The 22,297-nt window shown below is 37.2% G+C and overlaps 1 protein-coding gene across 1 annotated transcript in view; it reads left to right on the top strand.

Annotated features, from left to right (window-relative positions):
• KPNA4 (karyopherin subunit alpha 4) overlaps positions 1–12,639 on the top strand; it is a 55,662-nt gene extending 43,023 nt beyond the window's left edge. Inside the window, exons 13-17 of the mRNA XM_036850184.1 lie at positions 793–897; positions 4,102–4,173; positions 5,884–6,046; positions 8,734–8,828; positions 10,569–12,639. Coding sequence (XP_036706079.1) covers positions 793–897; positions 4,102–4,173; positions 5,884–6,046; positions 8,734–8,828; positions 10,569–10,667 — 534 coding nt within the window. The 3' untranslated portion in view covers positions 10,668–12,639. The remainder of the gene's footprint in view (positions 1–792; positions 898–4,101; positions 4,174–5,883; positions 6,047–8,733; positions 8,829–10,568) is intronic.
• Positions 12,640–22,297: the final 9,658 nt, after the last annotated feature.

Raw genomic sequence — 22,297 nt, 5'->3', positions numbered from 1 at the left:
ACTACTTTTTTAAAATAGAGAAAATGTTTCCCTTTAGTAAATTCATATGTTTAATAAATTTATTAACTTTGGTAAATTATAGCAATATCCTACATAGGACATTAGGCAGATATTTTGTCTTATTTCATTCTGTGTTTTTAGTATGCATTTATTATCTATGAAAAAACATGACTTGTAATCATCTTGGTAGAAGTAGCACATTGTGGTGTAAAGGGTAGCATAAAAAGATCATTAAGGTAGACCAATAAAGCAGTCAAACATCTGGTTCCACTTTAACTCTTGAGAGAGATGGTGCAATGAATGACTATTACAAATAAGTATACTAAAACAATCCACTATTTCAGTTTTTGTGTCTCCATTATCATGAATAGTTGAGAGATTTATCTACTTTGGCTAGGACTCAATCAGAACAGAAGAGAGAATAAATAAAGCACGCTATGTGAGGAGGACGCTGAATCTCCTTTACAATTGTTTTAGGATTTGTATTTGTATTGCAGCTCATCAGTTCCTTAGTATTTGTTCAGCCAAGCTTCTTTTGAGTCTTAGTGTTTGGGAACATTGCTTTCAAGAATTTTTTAGAAGGGTTAGTTCATTATGACTTAGACGAGGGTCATTAGCAATTTATCCAAAGAAAAATATGGAAAGGGGATAGGGGAATTCAGATTCCTAAATTTTTTATTATGGAACTTACTCCATAAAATCATTTGGATGTTGTAGTGAATGTGCTTTTTCCTAGTTCAACTGCAGGTTTTATTTTTTAATGAGAAATATTGAAGGGGTCTTGTTCTACAGGAAGCAGTGTGGTTCCTCTCTAACATCACCGCAGGAAATCAGCAGCAGGTTCAGGCAGTAATTGATGCCAATCTTGTACCAATGATAATACACCTTTTGGATAAGGTAAGAAAGTCATCTTGTATGTATCTGCGTAAGAGGAAAAGAATTATGTGAATATATACTTTTCTGTTTAATTACAACCTATACAATGGCATGAGTAGTACAGTAAAATAGTATTAATATTAAAACTTTAAAGCAGTTTTTATGTACAGGAAATAGTTCCTTTTAGAAACCCCTGGCCCTTTTTCTATATCATTCTTTTATCAAAATTACCATTATCCTGAAGTTTATTAAAAATTCATGTTACTACTACTGACTATAAATGCTTACATATTGTTCCAAGCACTTTACATATATTACTTTATTTCTTTATTACTGTAACTCTGTGAGGTTAAGAATTATTCCCATTTGACAGATGAAGAAACTATGGTATAGTATAAATAAATTGCCCAAGATCAAACAGCAAGTAAGTGTGCTATTTAATCATACGCCATATCATTGCATGCTTACATTAACGTTTGGGAAAGAGACAGTTTAAAGTGTCCAATCACAGCATGAGGGTTTTTTTCTCAACACTGACCTGTTAATTAAAGAGAGGATATCTCGATCTTCTTTTCTTCCATGCTTCCTACAAACTGGTAGTAGAGGCTAATTTCCTATAAACTGGTAGATTGGGTTCAATTTTTAGGCAGAAATATTTAATGCACTAATGATTCACATGAGGAGAAACATTCTATCTGTTTGTCCTACATTTAGTGATATTTAGAGTAAGTCAGCTCAGATGTTATCAGCCTGTTTCAGCCAATTATTATAAAGTTATTCATCATTCTTTCACATAATGGTTTTTCGGCAGTCATGATGATCATTACCTAGATCACTTATTATACAAGGAACTGCAAAATGATGACTTTGTAATTCTGCCATTCTTTATGTATTAACCATGATTCTTCAATAAAGAAGAATAAAGAGCTTTTCCTTATCAACTATTGGTTTACTCTAAAATATATTTCATATAGGAAAGGCAAGACAAATGTTTGATTCTTGCTCATTATCACTCATTTTTTGAATGACATGGTTCCCTAATGACCTCAAAAGGAGACGAGTGTAAAGTTTTTAGTGTCATTAAGGAAATGATGGATTTACATATGTGTATATTTTTTATATAAGTTTTAGTCCTTTGTAGTTATTCTTTCTGACGTTCAGGTTGTCCCTGACCAATGGGAACCTCTTAAATTTGGTGCCTGTGTCTTTTTTACATCACTGCAGTAGTTTTTGAGAGCTTCCTACCTTTTGGATGTGATATGATTCCCAGGCTTATCTTGTATATTTTCTGATCTACACCTGGAATTAACTATTTTCCAGGGTGTCCTGGTTCCGTTTTGTAGCAAATGGTATTTAAAGATCATAGTTCAGGTACTAAGGATGATCATTGCTACAAGGTTGTCGTGGTATCTAGGCTTGAATGAACAAAATAGGTGATAATTTTTTTTTTAAAGAAAATGAAAAATATGCATGTTGTAATTTTATGAACATGAGATTCATAAAAAACAAATCATGAATGAACAGAAGCTATCCGATATTACTGGGTATTTAAGATAGCAGTGTTTTTATTTTTACTTCTTCGATTTTATATTTTTATCTCTTTTATGCTGGAAATCTTCCTAAATACATGAACATAATTATTTGACTTATATATTGAGATATATAATATAAATCTATCAAAATAACAAGACTACATTGACACTAACAACATGATTACTCCACTTTTGAGATTTCCTTGAGGACTTTTTTGTCTTTAGGATGTATTCCATCAATGATGTACTTAAAAATAAGGGCGCTTGAAATAATTCCTGTATGTGTGGTTAAGATATACAACTTGATATACAGTTAGGTTATTTCTGTTTGTTTTTTATTTGTGGAATTACTTTAGGTTTTGTTTTTTATTTTTATTTTTTTTATTTTAGGCCGCACTGTGCGGCTTGTGGGATCTTAGTTCGCCAACCAGGGATTGCACCTGGGCCCTCGGCAGTGAGAGCGCGGAGTCCTAACCACTGGACCACCAGGGAATTCCCTTGTTTTTTATTTTGTTTTGGTTATATGAAGCATTTATAGTTTCCAAGTAAAGAATAGGTACTTTGTTTTCAAGGTATATACACAAAGGTCTAACTTCTGTTTCTGTTCATTCCTCCCTGTTCTTTCCCTTCCTTTACAGATAATCGTTTTTATTAGTTTTTGGTTTATTCGTCTCTTGTTTATACTTTAAATATAAGGAAATGCCTATGTAAAGGTTTTTCCATGTTTTTTGCCAGGTTGTATTTAGGATTACTGGATCTACAAATAGACATATATGTAAATTTGCTATATAATGCCCATCCACCTCTAGAAAGGTTGTCCCGTTTTACACTCCTACCAGTCTCACCAACACATATTTGGGATTTCTCAGTCTGATAAATAAGAGTAGATATCCCACTGCAGTTTTTCTTTTTCTTTTTTTGAAGTATAATTGATTTACAATGTTGTGTTAATCCACTGCAGTTTTAATTTTCATTCTTATTTACATATTTTTTTCTTAATACATCCTAAGCATTTTTCCAAGTTGCTAGTCATCTTAACATTAGTGGCTGGTTATTATTTTATTCTTTAGATTTGCTATAATTAGTTATTCCTATGTTGTTTAAGTTGCTTTTACTTTCTGACTCTTATGTGCTGCTAAGACATTATATGGAAAGATACATAATATTACTTTGTTTTGAATTATTTGCTTGGTAAATTCTGAAAGGTAAGATTACTAAATCATATATATGACTTTTTAAATGATTTTTAAATTTATTTTTTCAATTTATATTTGAAAGACAATATATGAGGGTAATGTCTTTATGACAGTCTCATTAATGGTGGGTATTTTCATTTTTATAACTTAATGTGTTTAAAAGGATACCTTACCCTTGACATTTCTTTGATTAAAGTATAATTGTACATTTCCTCTTTTTTTTTTTTGACTGATATTATTTTATTTTATCATTGACTTCATTTAATCTGATATCACTGAACAGCAATATCAAGTCAGTTTGTTGCCGGGAAAGTTCACAAAAAGGAATCTCCATTTGTTTAGGGTAATTTGAATTCAAAGCCTTATCTTTATTATATGTATATAGAAAGGCTAGAAGAAAACCTAGGGGAATAAGCAGTTGAAAAATCATTTTCAGAAAACACCTTTTCCAGTTTACCCTATATTGCAATTTGTATCCTTTAACTTTGCTTTTACAGGGAGATTTTGGCACTCAGAAAGAAGCTGCATGGGCCATAAGTAACTTAACAATTAGCGGAAGGAAAGATCAAGTAAGTTCAGCTCTTATTTATTTCTCAAAACTGATAAAATAACAGTACCAATAATTCTAAGATTTAGATTTTAGTAAATCATAATTTAAGATAATAGCAAGATAACAGGCATTCTGTGATATATAAAAGTGTCACCTTGACTTCCTTTAGTTATATTTCGTAGATGTGAACTGTTTTCTTTCCAGCTTCTTGGCCTACAAGAATTTTCTAATCCGTGGTAAGATGAAGCACTTACGGTCAGGGTTGTTTTTTTTTGTTTTTTAACAGTGTTAAAAAAAAACAAGACTTTTTAGGTTAATAGGGCAGAATGAAACTGCCTCACAGATTCTCCTTACAAATGAACAACAACAAAAATTGTCTGGCAGCAAACCAAACAAGGAACTAAACTCAACCAGAAAGCTGGGACTAAGAACTAGGGTGAACAATGTGAGGTGCCTAGTGCATAAAATATAAAGAGACACTTAACTCTCATAGTTGTGCAGGTGACAAAGCTTAACATTGTGCCAACTGGCGAAAGAAAATGAGTTTTAAAGGACCCAGATATGGGGGACTTCCCTGGTGGTCAGTGGTAAAGAATCCTCCTTACAATGCAGGGGACGTGGGTTCGATGCACTACAACTACACGATGTAGTTGCACTACAACTACTGAGCTCGTGCACCTCAATTAGAGAGCCTGCCGCAAACTCTGAGCCGCGTGCTCTGGAACCCGAGCGCCACAACTAGAGAAGAGAAAACCCACATACCGCAACTAAGACCCGTGCAGCCAAAACTAAAAAAAAAAAAAGTCCCAGATATGTTTCACAGACAAGTAAAAAAGGATGAATTTGGAGCTGATAATTGTCACAAATAAGCTATAGACTGGTGGTGACCAGTGAATCCACTCAAATATGAATACAGAGCAGAATATAAATACAATATGTGGAAATAACTAAATAAAAAAATGATAGAAGAATATTTTGCAAATTTTATGGAACCAATAGAATAGCAAATTGAGAGGTGGCCAGGTATATATGAGTGCTAAATGTTATAGCAAAGAGTTAGAGGATGCTCTCACATTGAACAATTGTAGTTTTAAAAAAATAATCATCCAGCCTCTTAACTGATTTCATAATTTCTTAATGTTAGAAAGGATCTCTGAAGGAAGTACTCCTTATGGCAAAGAAATGTGTCATATGAAGTTGAATGATTCCTTCATTTTCACTTTAGTTTTTTTTTCTAAGTTCATGAAAAATAAACATACTACATTAAAAAGAAAAGAAGGTTAGATTAATGTAGTCTAACTTAACATGTGAGAGGTGAGGTCATATTTCCATATTCAAGATTTTAAAGTCAAAATTATTCCAGTGAGGACTTCCCTGGTGGTGCAGTGGTTAAGAATCCGCCTGCCAATGCAGGGGACATGGATTCGAGCCCTGGTCCGGGAAGATCCCACATGCCACGGAGCAGCTGAGCCCGTGCGCCACAACTACTGAGCCCGGGTGCTACAACTACTGAAGCCCGCGTGCCTAGAGCCCGTGCTCTGCAACAAGAGGAGCCCGCGCACCGCAACTAGAGAAAGCCTGCACGCAGCAATGAAGACCCAACGCAGCCAAATAAATAAATAAATAAATAGTAATGAAAATTAAAAAAAAAATTATTCCAGTGAGATAATAGGGTGCACGAATGAAGTTCACTTAACACATATCATATCATGGTATTTTCATTCTTCAGGTGGCCTACCTAATCCAACAAAATGTTATCCCACCTTTTTGCAATTTGCTGACTGTAAAAGATGCACAAGTTGTGCAAGTAGTACTCGATGGACTAAGTAATATATTAAAAATGGCTGAAGATGAGGCAGAAACCATAGCCAATCTTATAGAGGAATGTGGAGGTAAGTTTATTATAAGCTATTGATATTATTCCACATTTTAATGTTCTTTTTGTAACTACTTTTATTTTCTAACTAATACAGCACTTCTGTATTTTTCTGTCTTAGATAATCAAGTAACAGAATAAAGTAAATACTGTATTCTATATCTGCAGTCCTGCTCAGCTTCTTGCATATGCTTAGGTAACTGAATTGTTGCCGTATATTGAACAGGCACTGTGCTAAGGTACTGGGAAGACAGTGGTAAACAAGACACAGTCCTTGCCCTCAAGGCATGTAGTCTAGTCGTGGAGATAAATATGAACTGATTTAATGTGCTAATTACCCTAATAGAAATGTACAACAAAAGGAAATACCCTAATCCATCCTGGAAGAAGCAGGAAGTGACACCTGAGCTGGATTTTGAGAGATGAATAAGGATTAATAAAGTAAAAAGGGATGAAAGGTGTTCCAGGCAGAAATAACACCATGAGCAAAGTCTGAGGTGAGAAATAGCATTCAGCAAATTATAAGTAGTTTAGTGTTGCTGAATCACAAAATATGAGGTAGAAACTGCCAACAGATAAGGCTGCAAACTTAGCCATTGACCAGGCCCCTGCAGTCTTAGAAGCTTTGTAGCACAGCATATACTTCAGGGCAGTGGTTCCCAAATCTGGCAGTGTACCAGAGCCACCAGGAAGGTAAACAACACGTCTCAGCTTTCAACCCTTAGGATTAACATGTAGACAGAACATGGAAGTCTCAGATGTGGCTGTGGAATAACATGTAAATGTTATCAACCTGGATAAGCATAAAAGTAAAGATCTTTGTGATAGAAGTTGAGAAGTAAATGAAAGGAGGGAGAGGTAACTAAGAGTAGGAGAACCAGTATCTTCATCTTCCTTAGTAGAGTTCAGAGGCTTGAAAATTAATAAGAAGTAAGTATTTTTAAAGTTACTAAAGTGACAAATAGAACAGCAACAAAAAATGCATAATTATCAAGTTGGGAACAGGACATGGGGAATACTGTTAGGGAAATAATTAGGAAGGGAGTACCAGAAAAATTAAAAGCAGGCATTGTTAAAAAATTTTCCTACTTGTATGTTTTTTTCTTTTACCATATAAACATTTTAATTATTAAAAATTTATTTTTATATATTAAAATAAAAATATAGATCTTGAGCATTGCCTGTCTCACTGGAGGCAAGCCCTAGGAATATGTATCTTACAAACTTCCCAAAGGATTCTGCTGTAGGGTATGACAAGCCATTGGAAGATCTTACCTAGTGAATTGATGTGTTTAAATGGAGCCATGGATATGAGGGGAATGGAACCATTAGAGACAAGCAGGAAACCACCTAGGTGGTTTCCATATATTGTGGTGAGGCCACAATAAATGAAGGCAGTGATAATAGAGAAAAAGGGGAGATGACAAGATTCAAGAAATGGATAGACTTTAAGGTTTTTGAGATTTGATTATAGAGTATTGAGGGTAAGGGGAACTTATTAGTCTGTCTCTCAGATTTCAAACTGTTGTTGAATATCACCAATAAGAATACGGTATAATAAACAGTGTAAATGAAGAATAAAAATTACAAGTAACAAATTGCAAATTTGTTAAATATTTAACAAATTTATTTAAATTTATTTAAATAAATTTATAACAATTTATTTAAATAGCAAATAACAAATTGTGTTTTGGATAGTTTGAGTTTTAGGTACCTGTGAAATATCCTTGTGGAATTATCATACATGTTTAAGATTTTCAACATGTGAAGCTCAGAAAAGAAATGAAGCCATAGATTTATAAATCCTCAGCCTATATGTAGTAGTTAAACTTTTTCATGGAAGGGCCCCATAAAGAGAGTGTGAAAAGTGAGAAACACGCCCAGAACAGCTTCTCCACTTAAAGAATAGATAAAGGAAGAACACTCATGACAGGGCAATTTCACTTTAATTCAGAGGCCTTAAAATTAATTATTACCCCTATAAAGCAAAACAATACCCAGTTTGCATATCAGTAGGTTAAGTTTATATATTCTGCCTATGATTTAATAAATTTATTAATATTTACAGGGAAAATTCCCTTTTCCCCTGAAATAGTGTGGTTGATCTTGATCATTTTTCATTATACTTTAATAGCTGTCTTAACATTCATATTTATTAATCACGAGTACTTAAAAGTTTTTTTCCTAAATGCTCACTAGAAAAACTTGGCAGATGCTACAAAGTAGAAGGAATTTGCTTTTAACTTTTTTTTTCCTTGCCTCTTTGGGGATGTGTGTGTGTTTGTTTGTTTTTGGCCATGCCACATGGCTTGTGGGATCTCAGTTCCCCGACCAGGGATTGAATCCGGGCCACACAGCAGTGAAAGCCCAGAGTTCTAACCACCTGGCCACCAGGGATCTCCCAGCTTTTAACTTTTAACAAAGCAATTTTACATGTTATTACTCTTTATAAACACTGATGTGTGTAGTTATTCTGCTGAGTAGATAGATGTCCCATTGCTTATGTTTATATGTAGTTAGACACTCAGATAATTTTTTAAGATAAATATGCTATATCTTTGTGCATAAAACCTTATTATTTATAAGATTCACCTTTAGAATAGATTCCTCAAAATTGGATTTTGTGTTCCCAAGATTATTGTAACTTTTTTGTCACTGCTTTTTAAATATTACCATTATTTCACTTCATAAAATTTCTTACAGGACTGGAGAAAATTGAACAACTTCAAAATCATGAAAATGAAGACATCTACAAATTGGCCTATGAGATCATTGATCAGTTCTTCTCTTCAGATGATGTATTTAATAATTTTATAATTTTCTTAGTTTTATGTATAAACATAAGTCTGGATGAAATGTAAGCTAGGACATATATGTATATATTTTGGGGGAATGGAATTGAAATAGGTACATGACAGTAATGTTACTTATTTCAGAAGTACAAATATTTCAGTATTTTAAAGTCCTTCAAGGTATTAAAAAGTAGTACTAGCTCTAATGGCAAAAAAAAAAAAAAGATAAGAATTTTTGGACAGTGGATAAATCAGGCTTTATTTTCCCTTGATGTCTTTATAAACAAAACAGTGAAACTAGTATATCCTATAATAAATCCATTATGACAATAATTAGTCTGTATTTGAATATATTGTCACTGTTATTTTTAGTTGGTGACCAAAAACTAATACAAAGATAAATAGATAAAATGAAAAAAATTATCAAGAAACATAAGTATTTCTTGTACTTATAATAATATATATATATTACTATATAATGTAAGGTATAGTCCAGAATAGTGTCTTCAGATTGTCAGTATGTGGTAGTTGAAATTAAAGAATTATTTTTAGTATCGCCTCTTTGGGAAAGTTAAATGTAAAATTAAAGCAGTTGTTTCTTAGAAAATTATAGTGATTATAGATAGAACCACCAGTGGATCTCTTGAATGATTTTCTCAACTTTTCAAAAAAAAGAAAAATGGAATGTTATTAAATATTTTGTTAAGCATGCATGATTTGAGCATTAACTTGACAAGGATAATACTAAAGAAGAATTACAGATTATCAAGCTAAGTCCTATTTAGAATATAATACTAGTTGAAAAGCATACTTTTTTAAAGGTAGTTTTTGTCACATGTCTTAAAGTTGGATTTTTAGAAGTCCTAATTGATAATTAGGTATACATAAGGCCTTATGATTTCTGATACTTCAATGTGCAGGTCTTGTTTACTCTGTTGCATCATGAAAAGAATAATAAAGATGATGTGCCTATTTATAGGAACTACACTATAGGTGCATAATTTTGTGGTATTTCAACCTTTAGATATAAGGCATATAGAAAGAATATTATACATTTTTAGCAGAGCTATTATTTTACCACTTTAAGCTCAAAAGTCATTTGTCTCCAATTGCTATTAAAAGATTAACCAAAGAATACACTTACTCTCCAAAAGTGGTAGCATTACAGTGAGTATACTCTCTGAGTTTGAGATGTAGGACCATCTCCAGTGTATTACTTCTCTTTCATTCTTTCAGAAGATATACGTTTTGCATATTCTCTTAAGTTTCCTCTCTTTTTGGCATCCCTTAAGACAAAGCCTTTATAAAGTGTTTCAGGTTTCTGAAGGGGTGGTAGGACAGTGTTGGCACCCATCATCTCCCATACTTTTTTTTTTTTTTAATTTATTATTTTATTTATTTTTGGCTGCGTTGGGTCTTTGTTGTGGTGCACGGGCTTCTCACTGCGGTGGCTTCTCTTGTTGCGGAGCACGGACTCTAGGCGCGTGGGCTTCAGTATTTGTGGCTCGTGGGCTCTAGAGCGCAGGCTCAGTAGTTGTGGCCCACAGTAGTTGTGGGCTTAGTTGCTCTGCGGCATGTGGGATCTTCCGGGACCAGGGCTCAAACCCGTGTCCCCTGCATTGGCAGGCGTATTCTTAGCCACTGCGTCACCAGGGAAGCCCTCCCATACTTTTTAAACGGAAATAGTACTACAATGCTATTTTTTTTAAAACTAATTATCACTTTCTTTTTCCTTTTTTCCCTTAGATTGAAGAAGATCCTAGCCTTGTTCCAGAGGCAATACAAGGTGGAACATTTGGTTTCAATTCATCTGCCAATGTACCAACAGAAGGGTTCCAGTTTTAGAAAGATGTTGTGGAGGTTAGGTACAATGCAGCACTGAGATATATATATATATACACATATATATAAAAAGGTTTGATCCATCAAGCTTGGCTCATGGGATCTGCTGCTGCATTAAATCGGGAAAGAAAATGTGAAGATTTCATTTGGAATCACAGCAAATGCCCAAATGAGGTCAAGATGGCGAGTGGGTGCGAGTGAGAATGAGTGGCAAAATGTAACGAAAACTTTACATGAATGCTTATTTAGGTTGTTCAGAGTAAAAGGGCTACAGGTCACAGATCTTCAGTGCCTGAGGAGGAACATTGACATTATATCAGCTGAGGGGAAAGTGCAGTAATGTCATCTTCAAGCCTTGTAAGCATAAAAGAGAATAGGATGCCCATATAAGTCAAAGGAAAATGAGCCCAGGCCTTGCTATGAAGCAGTGTGTGAATGGACAATGTTGAATGAATGTCTGGCTCAGTGATAGAGAGCCAGGTTCATCTTTGAAATCTAGGGCTCTTCATTCATGAAGCAGACTCCTAGTCGTGGAGTGACTGTGTACGAGAGTATGATTGTGCTGTATGTGAACGCATGCAAGCTTGATTTGCCTTCAGGGGGCTGATAACAAACCTAGTAAATCATCAAAGTGAGATCATAAGTGTTACTGTACACTGGACATGAAAACAAAGACCAGTTCAGCAGCAGACATTGGTGTACTCTGCAGCCTGTGTTTTCTATTTCCCTTCTTCCCTTTTCCCACCCCTTCTTTTTTTTTTTTCTCTTTTTTTTTTTTTTTGGGTTTTTTTTTTTTTTTGGTTTTTTTTTTGTTTTGTTTTTAGGTTTTTTTTTGTGGGGTTTTTGTTTTGTTTTTAGTTTTTATTTACTTTACCTAGTACGGCTTTTTAGTTGCTTCTCAAGTCAGAAAACTTTCAGGAAGGTTTCCCTGTGCATTTGCACCAGATGAATGTTTGATGCTATGAAAAGCTTTCCATATCATCAAAACTAATTTGTGTAGATTTTTGCATGAAAAAAAATCATAAATTTCCCTCAAAATAGACTGTGTTGCAGTACACAAGTTACCATAATAGTATAAAACAGTAAAATGTGCTTTAAAAAGCCATCCTTTTCATTTTCAGAGATAACATAAAGATCTTTGCATGAGGTAAATCTACAGCCTAGTTCATTTTTAGATTTTGTTGAGTCCTGTAAAGAAGAAGAAGAAAAAAGTTTCAGTTGTGGTAGAATACCGTGCTGTGTTTAAATGTTACTTGTTTTCAAACTTTGTTTTCTATGAAAATGATATGGAAACTTCTAAAATGGAATTTGGTGCATATGTACTGCTGAATAAAGACCGATGAAGAGGTTTGAGTAGATGTACAAATCAAGTAATGGTTTGAACACCTTTAATAATATGCCTAATCTGTTCAATTGTTTTAGAATCTTTTTATCTTAGATGTAGGCAGCCATGAACAATCTATTTTGAGCCACTTTAGGGAGAAACCTTTGTATTTTTAAAACTTGCATAAAAGTTATGCAAGTGGTTTTTATAAATTGGAATAATACCTCAGTTTCGAGGTTATGCACACTAAATTAAATGTGACATAAATTAATTTGTACAAAAAGAACTCTTTATAAGGTGGCTCATTGTAGGAAATCCTGTGCCTTCCCCTTTGAGCACAAGTGTTGCATGAACAACAGTTTGCTATAAGAAACATACCAGATTAGCCACCATTAGCATCTATATCTACTTTGTGTTTAAAAATCAACTGGTAATTCTGAAACACTGTAGAATGGATAAAAATTATTTTGTGATCATAACTCTTTGTTGAACTAGAGTATTTTTGCAGCATTCCTTGTCATCAGAAACATGGTTAAAGTTTAAAACTAGAAGCAGCAGAAAACTAGCTTGTAAAATTTATCCAAGTAGAGTGCAGGCTAGGCTGTCTTGGGGAAATAAACATTAAAACTCAAAGCAATGTTTTACATGGGGCGTGTGTCTGTGCTGTGTGGATTTTTTTATATATTAGTGTCAAGTTAAGAGTAACTCAGTGGCTTATGTTTGCTTGTCTTTCATAAGCTTTTGATATAGACCCAACATTACAGAAGAAATTTCTTAAATTATTTAATTTCAGTATAGATGTATTAATAATCTAACTGACTGAATTTGTTCAGGTGACACCATCTTTGCTTCTACTTTCTCCCTGTCCAAACCAAGATTTTGACCTTCCTTCACCCCTCCAGCAAAATGGACTGAGAGAGACAACTTGAGCTATATTTTAAGTATTTCTGTAACTACAACATATGGTTCCAAATAGATTGCATACAAAGCATGGTTTTTACAAATGGCTTAAGTTACCAGAAGGTGGACATAATAGTACTTTGCATAATTCATGTTTCTTAGTAAACAAAAACCTGGTTCAAAGTAAGCCAGTGAGGTTATAATAGGCCAAATGATTTTATAGAATAATTTTCTTACAGATGCAGGACTCATGGCAGCTTGCTTATTCAAGGCCTGCAGGAGAATCTGATCTCAGAGAAGGCCCTAAGCTCTCTTTTAAAGGGCTTGCCTGATTAAATCAGGCCCACCCATTATAATCTCCCTTTTGATTGACCCAAAGCCAAACTGATTAGTACCTTAATTATACCTGCAACATCCCTTCCTCTTTGCCTTATACCATAGCCTAATCACAGAATGATATCCATCATATTCACGTATCCTGCTAACACTTGAGTAAAGGGGTTTATAAAGGGTATAATCACCAGGGAATCTTGAGAGCCACCTTAGAGTTCCTATACCACAAAGAAATATTAGTATTTAGAGTTGGAGCAGTTTAGAAGTGATCACCTGATATATTGCAAGCTTATTTTTAGATGAAGATTACCTGTGAGACTCTAATGAAAACTTTGGACCGGCTTCCTTCCAAAATGCATATACATACAGTTTTAGGGGTTCTGTGGGAGTCTGAATTTCAGAATATGAATGAACTGTCCCAGTCCCCCAGTTCAGATGATAGAGTTGCAAAGAAGTGACTTGATCAAGGCCAGACAGCTACTAAGGGCTAGAGAAGACCCAGATTGTACCTTCCACACCATTGGAAGCTATGCTTTCAATTACTGTTCTAAAACTGAGTTCATTTAAATTTGTGAGCCAATGCAGAAAAATGTTTATGCAGCTTTTCATATCTGTATTTTGAGGAATGGCTAACACTAATTCTTAGAGAAGCTTGTGAGTTTTGAAATTACAGTTGACCCTTGAACAGTATGGACTTTGCAGGCCCACTTAAATGCCAATTTTTTTTTCACTAAATACATACTACAGGGTCAACTGTACTTTAAATCATCTTTAGATTACTTGTGATACCTAATACAGTGTAAATGCCATGTAAGTAATTGTTAAGTACAATGTAAGTGCTGTGTAGCTAGTCCCTTGAACAAAGCTGGAGTTAGGGGTGCCGGCCCTCCGCACAGTCAAAAATCGAAAATCCTCATAACTTTACTGTTGGCCCTCATATTCGTGGTTCCACATCCAAGGATTCAACCAGCCACAGATCATGAAGTACTGTAGTGCATATTTAGTGATAAAAGTCCATGTATAGGTGAACCTAGGCAGTTCAAACCCATGTTGTTCAAGGGTCCACTGTATTTGATTTCTTTGAGTTTCCAAAAATTGATCTTTCATTATGGATATTAAGAAGGTGAACTACAAACAGGCCAATTTAGCTTGAATCAAAAAAGTTACTAGTTAACGCCTGAGGTTTAACGGATTATTTACTTCTTAAACAACATTTTAAACATTTAAGGAGAAAATGGTTTTTCTTTTTAACAAATAAGCACATTATTGAAGTGTATACTCTTTAAAAATATAAGTAATGAAATTATGCATATATGCCTTTAAATAAAATCACAGTGCACATTTATAGTCTTATTGTAATGAGTTAATTCCTAAGTTAAAGGAAGATGAAAAAAATGAAGATTTGTAAAGCCTATATTCCAGTGTGATCAGAAGCAACTGAACTGTAGTGTCACATTGCATATTAACTATCACGTCAATAATATACAGGAAGGTAGATTGAATGTTTTTTCTCTTAAGACTTACCTAAGCAGTTCCATTAATTTTGAATATTCTAAATTCAGGCCCTTTAGGTGACAAATTTGGTTCAGGATGTCCATGCCAGGATGTACTGTTTATAAAATTGACTTGGCAGCTGCTACTTGGTGTATAAGAGCAGCTGAGTGTGGAGGAAAGTAAATACTGCCCTGCAGATTCTTTCTGATTTACCTCTTACCAGAGGCCTGCACTCCTGTCTTTTTTTCTTTTTTTTTTTTAATTAATTAATTTATCTTTGGCTGCGTTGGGTCGTCGTTGCTGGGTGCAGCCTTTCTCTAGTTGTGGCGAGCAGGGGCTACTCTTAGTTGTGGTGCGCGGGCTTCTGATTGCGGTGGCTTCTCGTTGCAGAGCACGCGCTCTAGGCACATAGGCTCAGTAGTTGTGGCACGTGGGCTCTAGAGCGCAGGCTCAGTAGTTGTGGTGCACGGGCTTAGTTGCTCCGTGGCATGTGGGATCTTCCCGGACCAGGGCTCAAACCCATGTTCCCTGCATTGGCAGGTGGATTCTTAACCACTGTGCACCAGGGAAGTCCCTGCTCTCCTCTCTTATCACTTACATTGTTGGCCCAATTTCCACCTTCTCTCCACAAGTTTTGCATCTTTGCAGCTCTAAATATGCTTACTCCAGGTTAACTTAGTTTTTCCAGACTGTCAGTTCTTCCAGTTTTATTGTTCGTGAAGAAGATTTTTTATAACCTTTTCATTTCTTTTTGTTATTCTTCAAGCATGAATCCTACTTCCAGATCATTCATTAAGTGTCCCATCCTCTCTAGTCCTCTGGTTTTTGAGCATTCCGAGCCACCTTTCCCCCATACTTTCTACATGGTTACCTTTTTACTGATTTTGTAATTGGATACTATAATGCTAATATCCAACACTTGGACTCAGCTTAGGAGGGTATTTCTCTTATCTTAAAAAAAACAAAAACAGGGAAAACGCCTGGCGGTCCAGTGGTTAAGACTCCGTGCTTCCACTGCAGGGCGCACAGGTTCCCTTCTCAGCCGGAGCGCTAAGATCCCACATGCCACACAGCCAAAAGTCATTTTGGCTCATAGTTGTGGGGTTGGGAAGCAATCGACATACCCTTAGTCTCTCCTGCCTTACTGCCGTACTTCTTGTTTCTCAGGGGTTGTCCCCCTGTCCAACTCATTAACGTAAAATTTATCTATTACCTATTATGGCTATTTTCTATCTCCAACCATTTCCCTTTGTACTTGCCAGTGTGCTCCCTCCATAAACAAATTACATTCTGCCTCAAATCTAGTAGCTCCCATCTACAAGATGCCCAATCTATGTACCCGTATAACTGATGCAGAGAAACTGGTTTTATCTTTTTTTTTCCCCCTTGAACCTGTTTAAGATGGTTATAGGAAAGCTGTTAAGGAGCTGTGAAGGTACCTAAATAGTAACTTTGTTCCAGTCTGAGTCAACTAGTGATGTACTGAAATTTTGTTTCCCTGTTCTCTCTATCCCCGGGTAACTCTTTTTTGCGGCTCTTCCCAGCTGCAGAGAGTAAAGAAAGCTAGAGGTAGCAGATAGGAAGTGTCTTGTTTGGATCCTAATTTCTCAACCACTTTACATACCTTGAACATTCCAGATATCTGTCTCCTTCAGGAAGCCAAATATATCCAGTACCGTCTACTACCCTTGCCATCCCCGTTAGCTCTCACTTTGCAGTGTGTGTTTTACACCGATGGTAATTTTTCAGTCTGTAGAGTCTGTTCAGTCACTGCTCTATCACATCTGCATTTTAGTCTTTCCACTAAATTGTAAGCTTCTTAAGGGCCAAAGTCAGCAAATAAAGCTCTGTAAACCCCATGAAAGTGCCATGAGTTCTGTGGACACTCAATAAAGGTTTGTGATTACAGTACAACCTCTCACATGAACTGATAGTAGTGACTATTTCTAAAACTCTTCAGTTTGGAATTTTTCGGTTTGCCTCATTGCATCTGAAGTTTAGAATGCTTTCTGTAGGAAGGCGTTCATTGCCAGATGAATGCTCATTTCTTTATTCCCTTTTTTCACTCTTGATATTTACCCAATGTCAGATCTGGATATCTGACACAGGATATTGCAATGCATCGTCATGTGTCTTTCAAATACCAGCCTTCCATAATATAAAGCAGGGGGTAACCTAATATATAATACTATTGATGCAATTAATTTTTTGAAATGTGTGATTTATTGAAATATCTTTGCATCATAATAGTGTTTTTACAAAGAAAGTATCCAAACCATAAAGGTAAGTGATTACTGTTTTAGTCTATAGTATGAAATTATTAGAATGCTTTTTGGTTATTGATGTTGCAGTGTTCTTTTTTTTTTTTTTTTTTTATTTATTTATGGCTGTGTTGGGTCTTCGTTTCTGTGCGAGGGCTTTCTCTAGTTGCGGCAAGCGGGGGCCACTCTTCATCGCGGTGCGCGGGCCTCTCACTATCGCGGCCTCTCTTGTTGCGGAGCATAGGCTCCAGATGCGCAGGCTCAGCAGTTGTGGCTCACGGGCCCATTTGCTCCGCGGCATGTGGGATCTTCCCAGACCAGGGCTCGAACCCGTGTCCCCTGCATCGGCAGGCGGATTCTCAACCACTGCACCACCAGGGAAGCCCTGCAGTGTTCTTTGATTAAAGTAATTACATAAGCTTTCTTCTACAAGACTAGTAATTATACGAATTTTTAGATGCTGGAAATAATTAGGAGCAAGCCCAAGGAAGTCCCTCAGTTTTATCTAGTCCTGATCTAAACAGTTCTGATAATCACCATGGTGTTTACTCATTTTTTCCTGTTCCGTGTTGCAGAGGCCTTAAGAGCAAATTCATACAGTGGTCCCTTTGATAGAGTTTCTGGCTTCATATCCTAGCTCTGCCACTTAGCTCCTGTGGAACTTTGTAAAGTTACTTTAGGTGCTTCTGGTTCTTCATCTGAAAAATGGAAAATGTAGTAATGCCTACCCAGTGGGTTATTTTGTGATTTAAATGAGTTAAATCACGTAAAGCACTCAGAATAATCCTACGTAAATAATAAGCACAGCAGCTAGGAGAATTTCCCTTTAACTTTTGCTGGAAATAAAGGCAGGAGCCTTATTTTTTACATTTAACAAATACCTGAGAACCCATATTGAGCTAGGCATTAAATCAGGAGTTAGAGGTATGAAGCCAACTAAAATGTGTACTTGCTCTCAATTTAGTTTACTGAGGGAGAGACAGTCAAATGGATACATTAAAAGCAGTAAGTACGGTGACAGGTGTACGTGGTACCTTTGGTAAACTCCACTGTTTGGGGACTGCATCAGAGCATTTGATGGAGCATACAAAAAGTTTAGACTTACTCTCTCTAAATTCATTATCTCCAACTTAAGACTTTCTTTGGCTATTCAGACTTTAATTTTTTTTCAAATCCTAACCCTCTATTTCTCCCTCATTAGTAGATTACCTTTCCTATTTTAGGTGCGGGGAGGTGGCAAAGAGAAACTATATGAGAGAAACTCCCTCAGCTCACTTCCTGCCTAGAGACTTATACTAGAGGAGATAGATATCTTTCCTCATAACTAGGGCAGTCCCATTGTCTTCAATCCTGTCTCCTGCTACTTCTCAGGAATCTCACACTGTGAATTATGGCTTTTCTCTCCTTTGTATTCAGCTGTTCCCCTTCAATGTGATCCTTCCCATTAACATTTGAACATGCAACAAATACTTCCCAACCTAAAAATGAAAGTGCAGCCCTCCCTCCCCTTCCAGCTCCATCCTCCCCTTACCACCACAGCCAAAGTTCTTTTAAGAAGTTTGCTTCCAATTGCTCAAGCCTCATTCTCAACCCATTAGTCTCTCATTTGCCCTCATCACTCCATAAAGCCCTTGAAAAATCACCAGTGCCTATATGTCACTAGATTAAATGGGCAATTTTTGTCTTTATCTTGACTCAGAAAAACTAGACACTTGACCACTCCCTTCTAGATTTTCACAAATTCACATTATTTTTCCTCCTCTGACCATTGCTACCTCCTTCCCTCTCTCCCCTCCCCCGCCAAATTCCTAGCCAGCATTTTGTCTCCTTTCTAGCACATCCTTTTCCCTGTCATTAAATGTTTAAGGGGTTTAACTCTCAACCCAGGGTTCTCCTCTCACACCAAACTTCCTTTAATCTATGCAAAGATAGAGTAATCACACTTCAAGGATCAGCTATGACATGCCACTGATTCCCAACTTAGTATCAGCTTTCTCTAAAATCTCCATACTGCTTCCTTGAAATTCCCACGTAGATACCTGAAAGACAACCGCAACTGTAACTTGTCCAACACTAAGCCTATGATCTTCCTCTCCTATCACCAAGCATGTCCTCTTGGATTGTTCCCTATCTCAGTATCAGTTCCTCTGAGTTCTCCAAAATGGCTCTTGCATCCTTTGACTTATCCCCATTTCTGCCTCCTTAGTCCAACCGTCATCTCTTTTCTTGAACCGTTGCAAAAGTCTGTTAAAATGGTTTCCATCAGCCACTGTGGCTCCCTTTCAATCTGATCTCTGCATTAAAGCCAAGACTGATGTTTCTAAAATTCAAATCTGAGTGTGCCAGTGTTGTTACCTAGAACACTTCATATCTTCTCACTGCTCTTAGAATAAAAAACATTCTTTTTTCTCTTAAGTTATTGGAAATTTTATTTATTATTTAATAAATTTATTTTTTATGGCTACGTTGGGTCTTTGTTGCTGCACGTGGGCTTTCTCTAGTTGCAGCAAGTGGGGGCTAATCTTTGTTGCGGTGCGTGGGCTTCTCATTGTGGTGGCTTCTCTTGTTGTGGAGCACGGGCTCTAGGTGTGTGGGCTTCAGTAGTTGTGGCACACAGGCTCAGTCGTTGTGGCACACGGGCTTAGTGGCTCCACGGCATGTGGGATCTTCCCGGACCAGGGTTTGAACCCATGTCCCCTGCATTGGCAGGTGGATTCTTAACCAATGCGCCACCTGGGAAGTCCCAGAAATTTTAATCATGTGCAAAAGTAGAGTAAAATAATAAATCCTCATGTACCCGTCACCCAATTTCAACCATCATCAACACATGGTCAATCTTTTTTTTTTTTTTTTTCTTTTTTTTTTCTGCACCGCGCTGCTTGCAGGATCTTAGTTCAACCAGGGATCAAACCCGTGCCCCCTGCAATGGAAGTGTGGAGTCCTAACCACTAGACCGCCAGGGAAGTCCCGACACATGGTCAATCTTGTTTCATCTCTGGCCCACCAACTTTTCCTATCTCCCTTGAATTATTTTGAAGCAAATCCTAGGCATTTCATTATGAATCTCTAAAAAATTAAGAACTTCTACTTCTTAACATAACCACAGCAATATCACATCTTCAAAAAATTAACACTTCCGTCATAGTATCTAGTCCACGTTCAAATATCCTTGACTTAGCCAAAATCATTAACGTGGCCACAGCCTTTCATTTTCTGGCCCCTGCCTGTTACTCTGGCCGTTTTTTCACGCACACCACTCTTTGTGCTTTGACTCCACTGGCTTTTCAGATCCTCTTCTCGTGAGGCCTTTGATTTTGTTTTCTCTGCTAGAATATCCCCTTCCCCCTTTCCTTGTTCATCTCTCAGCTTAAGCATCACTTTCTAAGAGAAACTGGCACTTACTGCCCAACTTAAATTCCTTTATTAAAAGCTCTCATAGAACTCCATTCCTTTTGTTTAGCACACCTTGAAGTTCACAATTAAGATTCATACAATACTATACTATAGCAGGAACCATGTAGCACATTGCCTGGAACATAGAGCACAAATACTCTTTTTTTTTAAAAAATATTTATTTATTTTTATCTTTGGCTGCATCAGGTCTTAGTTGCAGCGCGCGGGCTCTTTGTTGCAGCAGTCGGGCTTCTCTCTAGTTCTGGTGCGTGGGCCCTAGAGTGTGCAGGCTCAGTGGTTGCGGCACGCGGGCTTAGCTGCCCCGCGGCATGTGGGATCTTAGTTTCCCAACCAGGGATCGAACCAGTGTCCCTTGCACTGGAAGGCAGATTCTTAACCACTGGACCACCAGGGAAGTCCCAAGAGCACAAATATTCTTTAGATGAATGAATAAATGGATTTATGGGAGCAAAGAGGATGGGTACTTAATCCAGACTTGGGGAAGAGAAGTTGTCAGGGGAGGCTTCTTGGAGGAAATAGGGCCCTCCTGACTGACTCAAGAGTTAGCCAGATGAAGTGGGGGGCAAGGGCCTTCCCCAATGAGCAATGTCAGGGATGGGGAAAACAGAATCATTTTTAGTCTAAAAGTTGACATCAGGGTTGGTGGGAAGGGACCAGAACAAGCAACAGATAACATGCTTTATTTAGGAGGAGAGACTTAGGGATTTTAAGTGGGAGAGCGTCATTGTCAAATTTGAACTTTTAAGTAAATCACTGTGTCAACTTTGTTGAACATGGATTTCAGGAAGATAAGAATAAAGGCAGGGGCTTCCTTGGTGGCGCAGTGGTTGAGAATCTGCCTGCCAATGCAGGGGACACGGGTTCGAGCCCTGGTCTGGGAAGATCCCACATGCCGCGGAGCAACTGGGCCCGTGAGCCACAATTACTGAGCCTGCGCGTCTGGAGCCTGTGCTCCACAACAAGAGAGGCCGCGATAGTGAGAGGCCCGCGCACCGCGATGAAGAGTGGCCCCCGCTCGCCGCAACTAGAGAAAACTCTCGCACAGAAACAAAAGACCCAACACAGCCAAATAAATTAATTAATTAAATAAATTTATTAAAAAAAAAAAATAAAGGCAGGAAGACCAGTTGGGAAGCTCTTAGAGCAATTGGGCATGAGAAAAGTAGGTACTGAATAGGGCAGTGCACAGTAGAAATAGAGAAGAGGGAATGACCTAAAAAACATTTAGAGGTATATCCGTTATCAGTTGTCTTTCAGCTCCGAGTCCACCCTTCTTTGCCCTACTTTATGACACTGCAGCTGGCTGGTGTAAATGTTTTTCCATTACCAGCTAGCACAATGTTGGGCTTTGTTAACAGAGAGCCCTGGAGTAACACCACAAGACCATTGTGGCAGGATGATGCTTCTGGATGCCAATTGTCCATTTTTATTATTCACCACTAGAGCCCAGAGACCCTAAGGGACCAGTTCGTGCTGTGCCTTCTGGCCATGCTCTCTCAGCATGGCAGCTGCCTCAGAGCAGCTCCAACAGGCTACTTCCACAGCAATGTATGTATGTGTGTATCATACAGGAGATATGATGAAAATATATGTATAATTGAAATTTTATCAGAAGAGTAACTTTATAAGAAGTGTGCCAGATTAAGGTAAAGAAAACTTTAAATGCCACTGCAGGAAATCGATGTAATCTCAAACTGTATAAAAGCTCAAAACTCAATGATAAGAAAATAACCCAATTTAAAATGAGGGGACTTCCCTGGTGGTGCAGTGGTTATGAGTCCGCCTGCCAATGCAGGGACAAGGGTTCGAGCCCTGGTCCGGGAAGATCCCACATGCTGCGGAGCAACTAAGCCTGTGTGCCACAACTACTGAGCCTGTACTCTGGAGCCCGCAAGCCTAGAGCCCCT

Source organism: Balaenoptera musculus, chromosome 4 (genome assembly GCF_009873245.2).
Source record: "Balaenoptera musculus isolate JJ_BM4_2016_0621 chromosome 4, mBalMus1.pri.v3, whole genome shotgun sequence".
Classification (NCBI taxonomy): Eukaryota; Metazoa; Chordata; class Mammalia; order Artiodactyla; family Balaenopteridae; genus Balaenoptera; species Balaenoptera musculus.
This window is presented reverse-complemented; position numbering and strand designations above follow the sequence as displayed.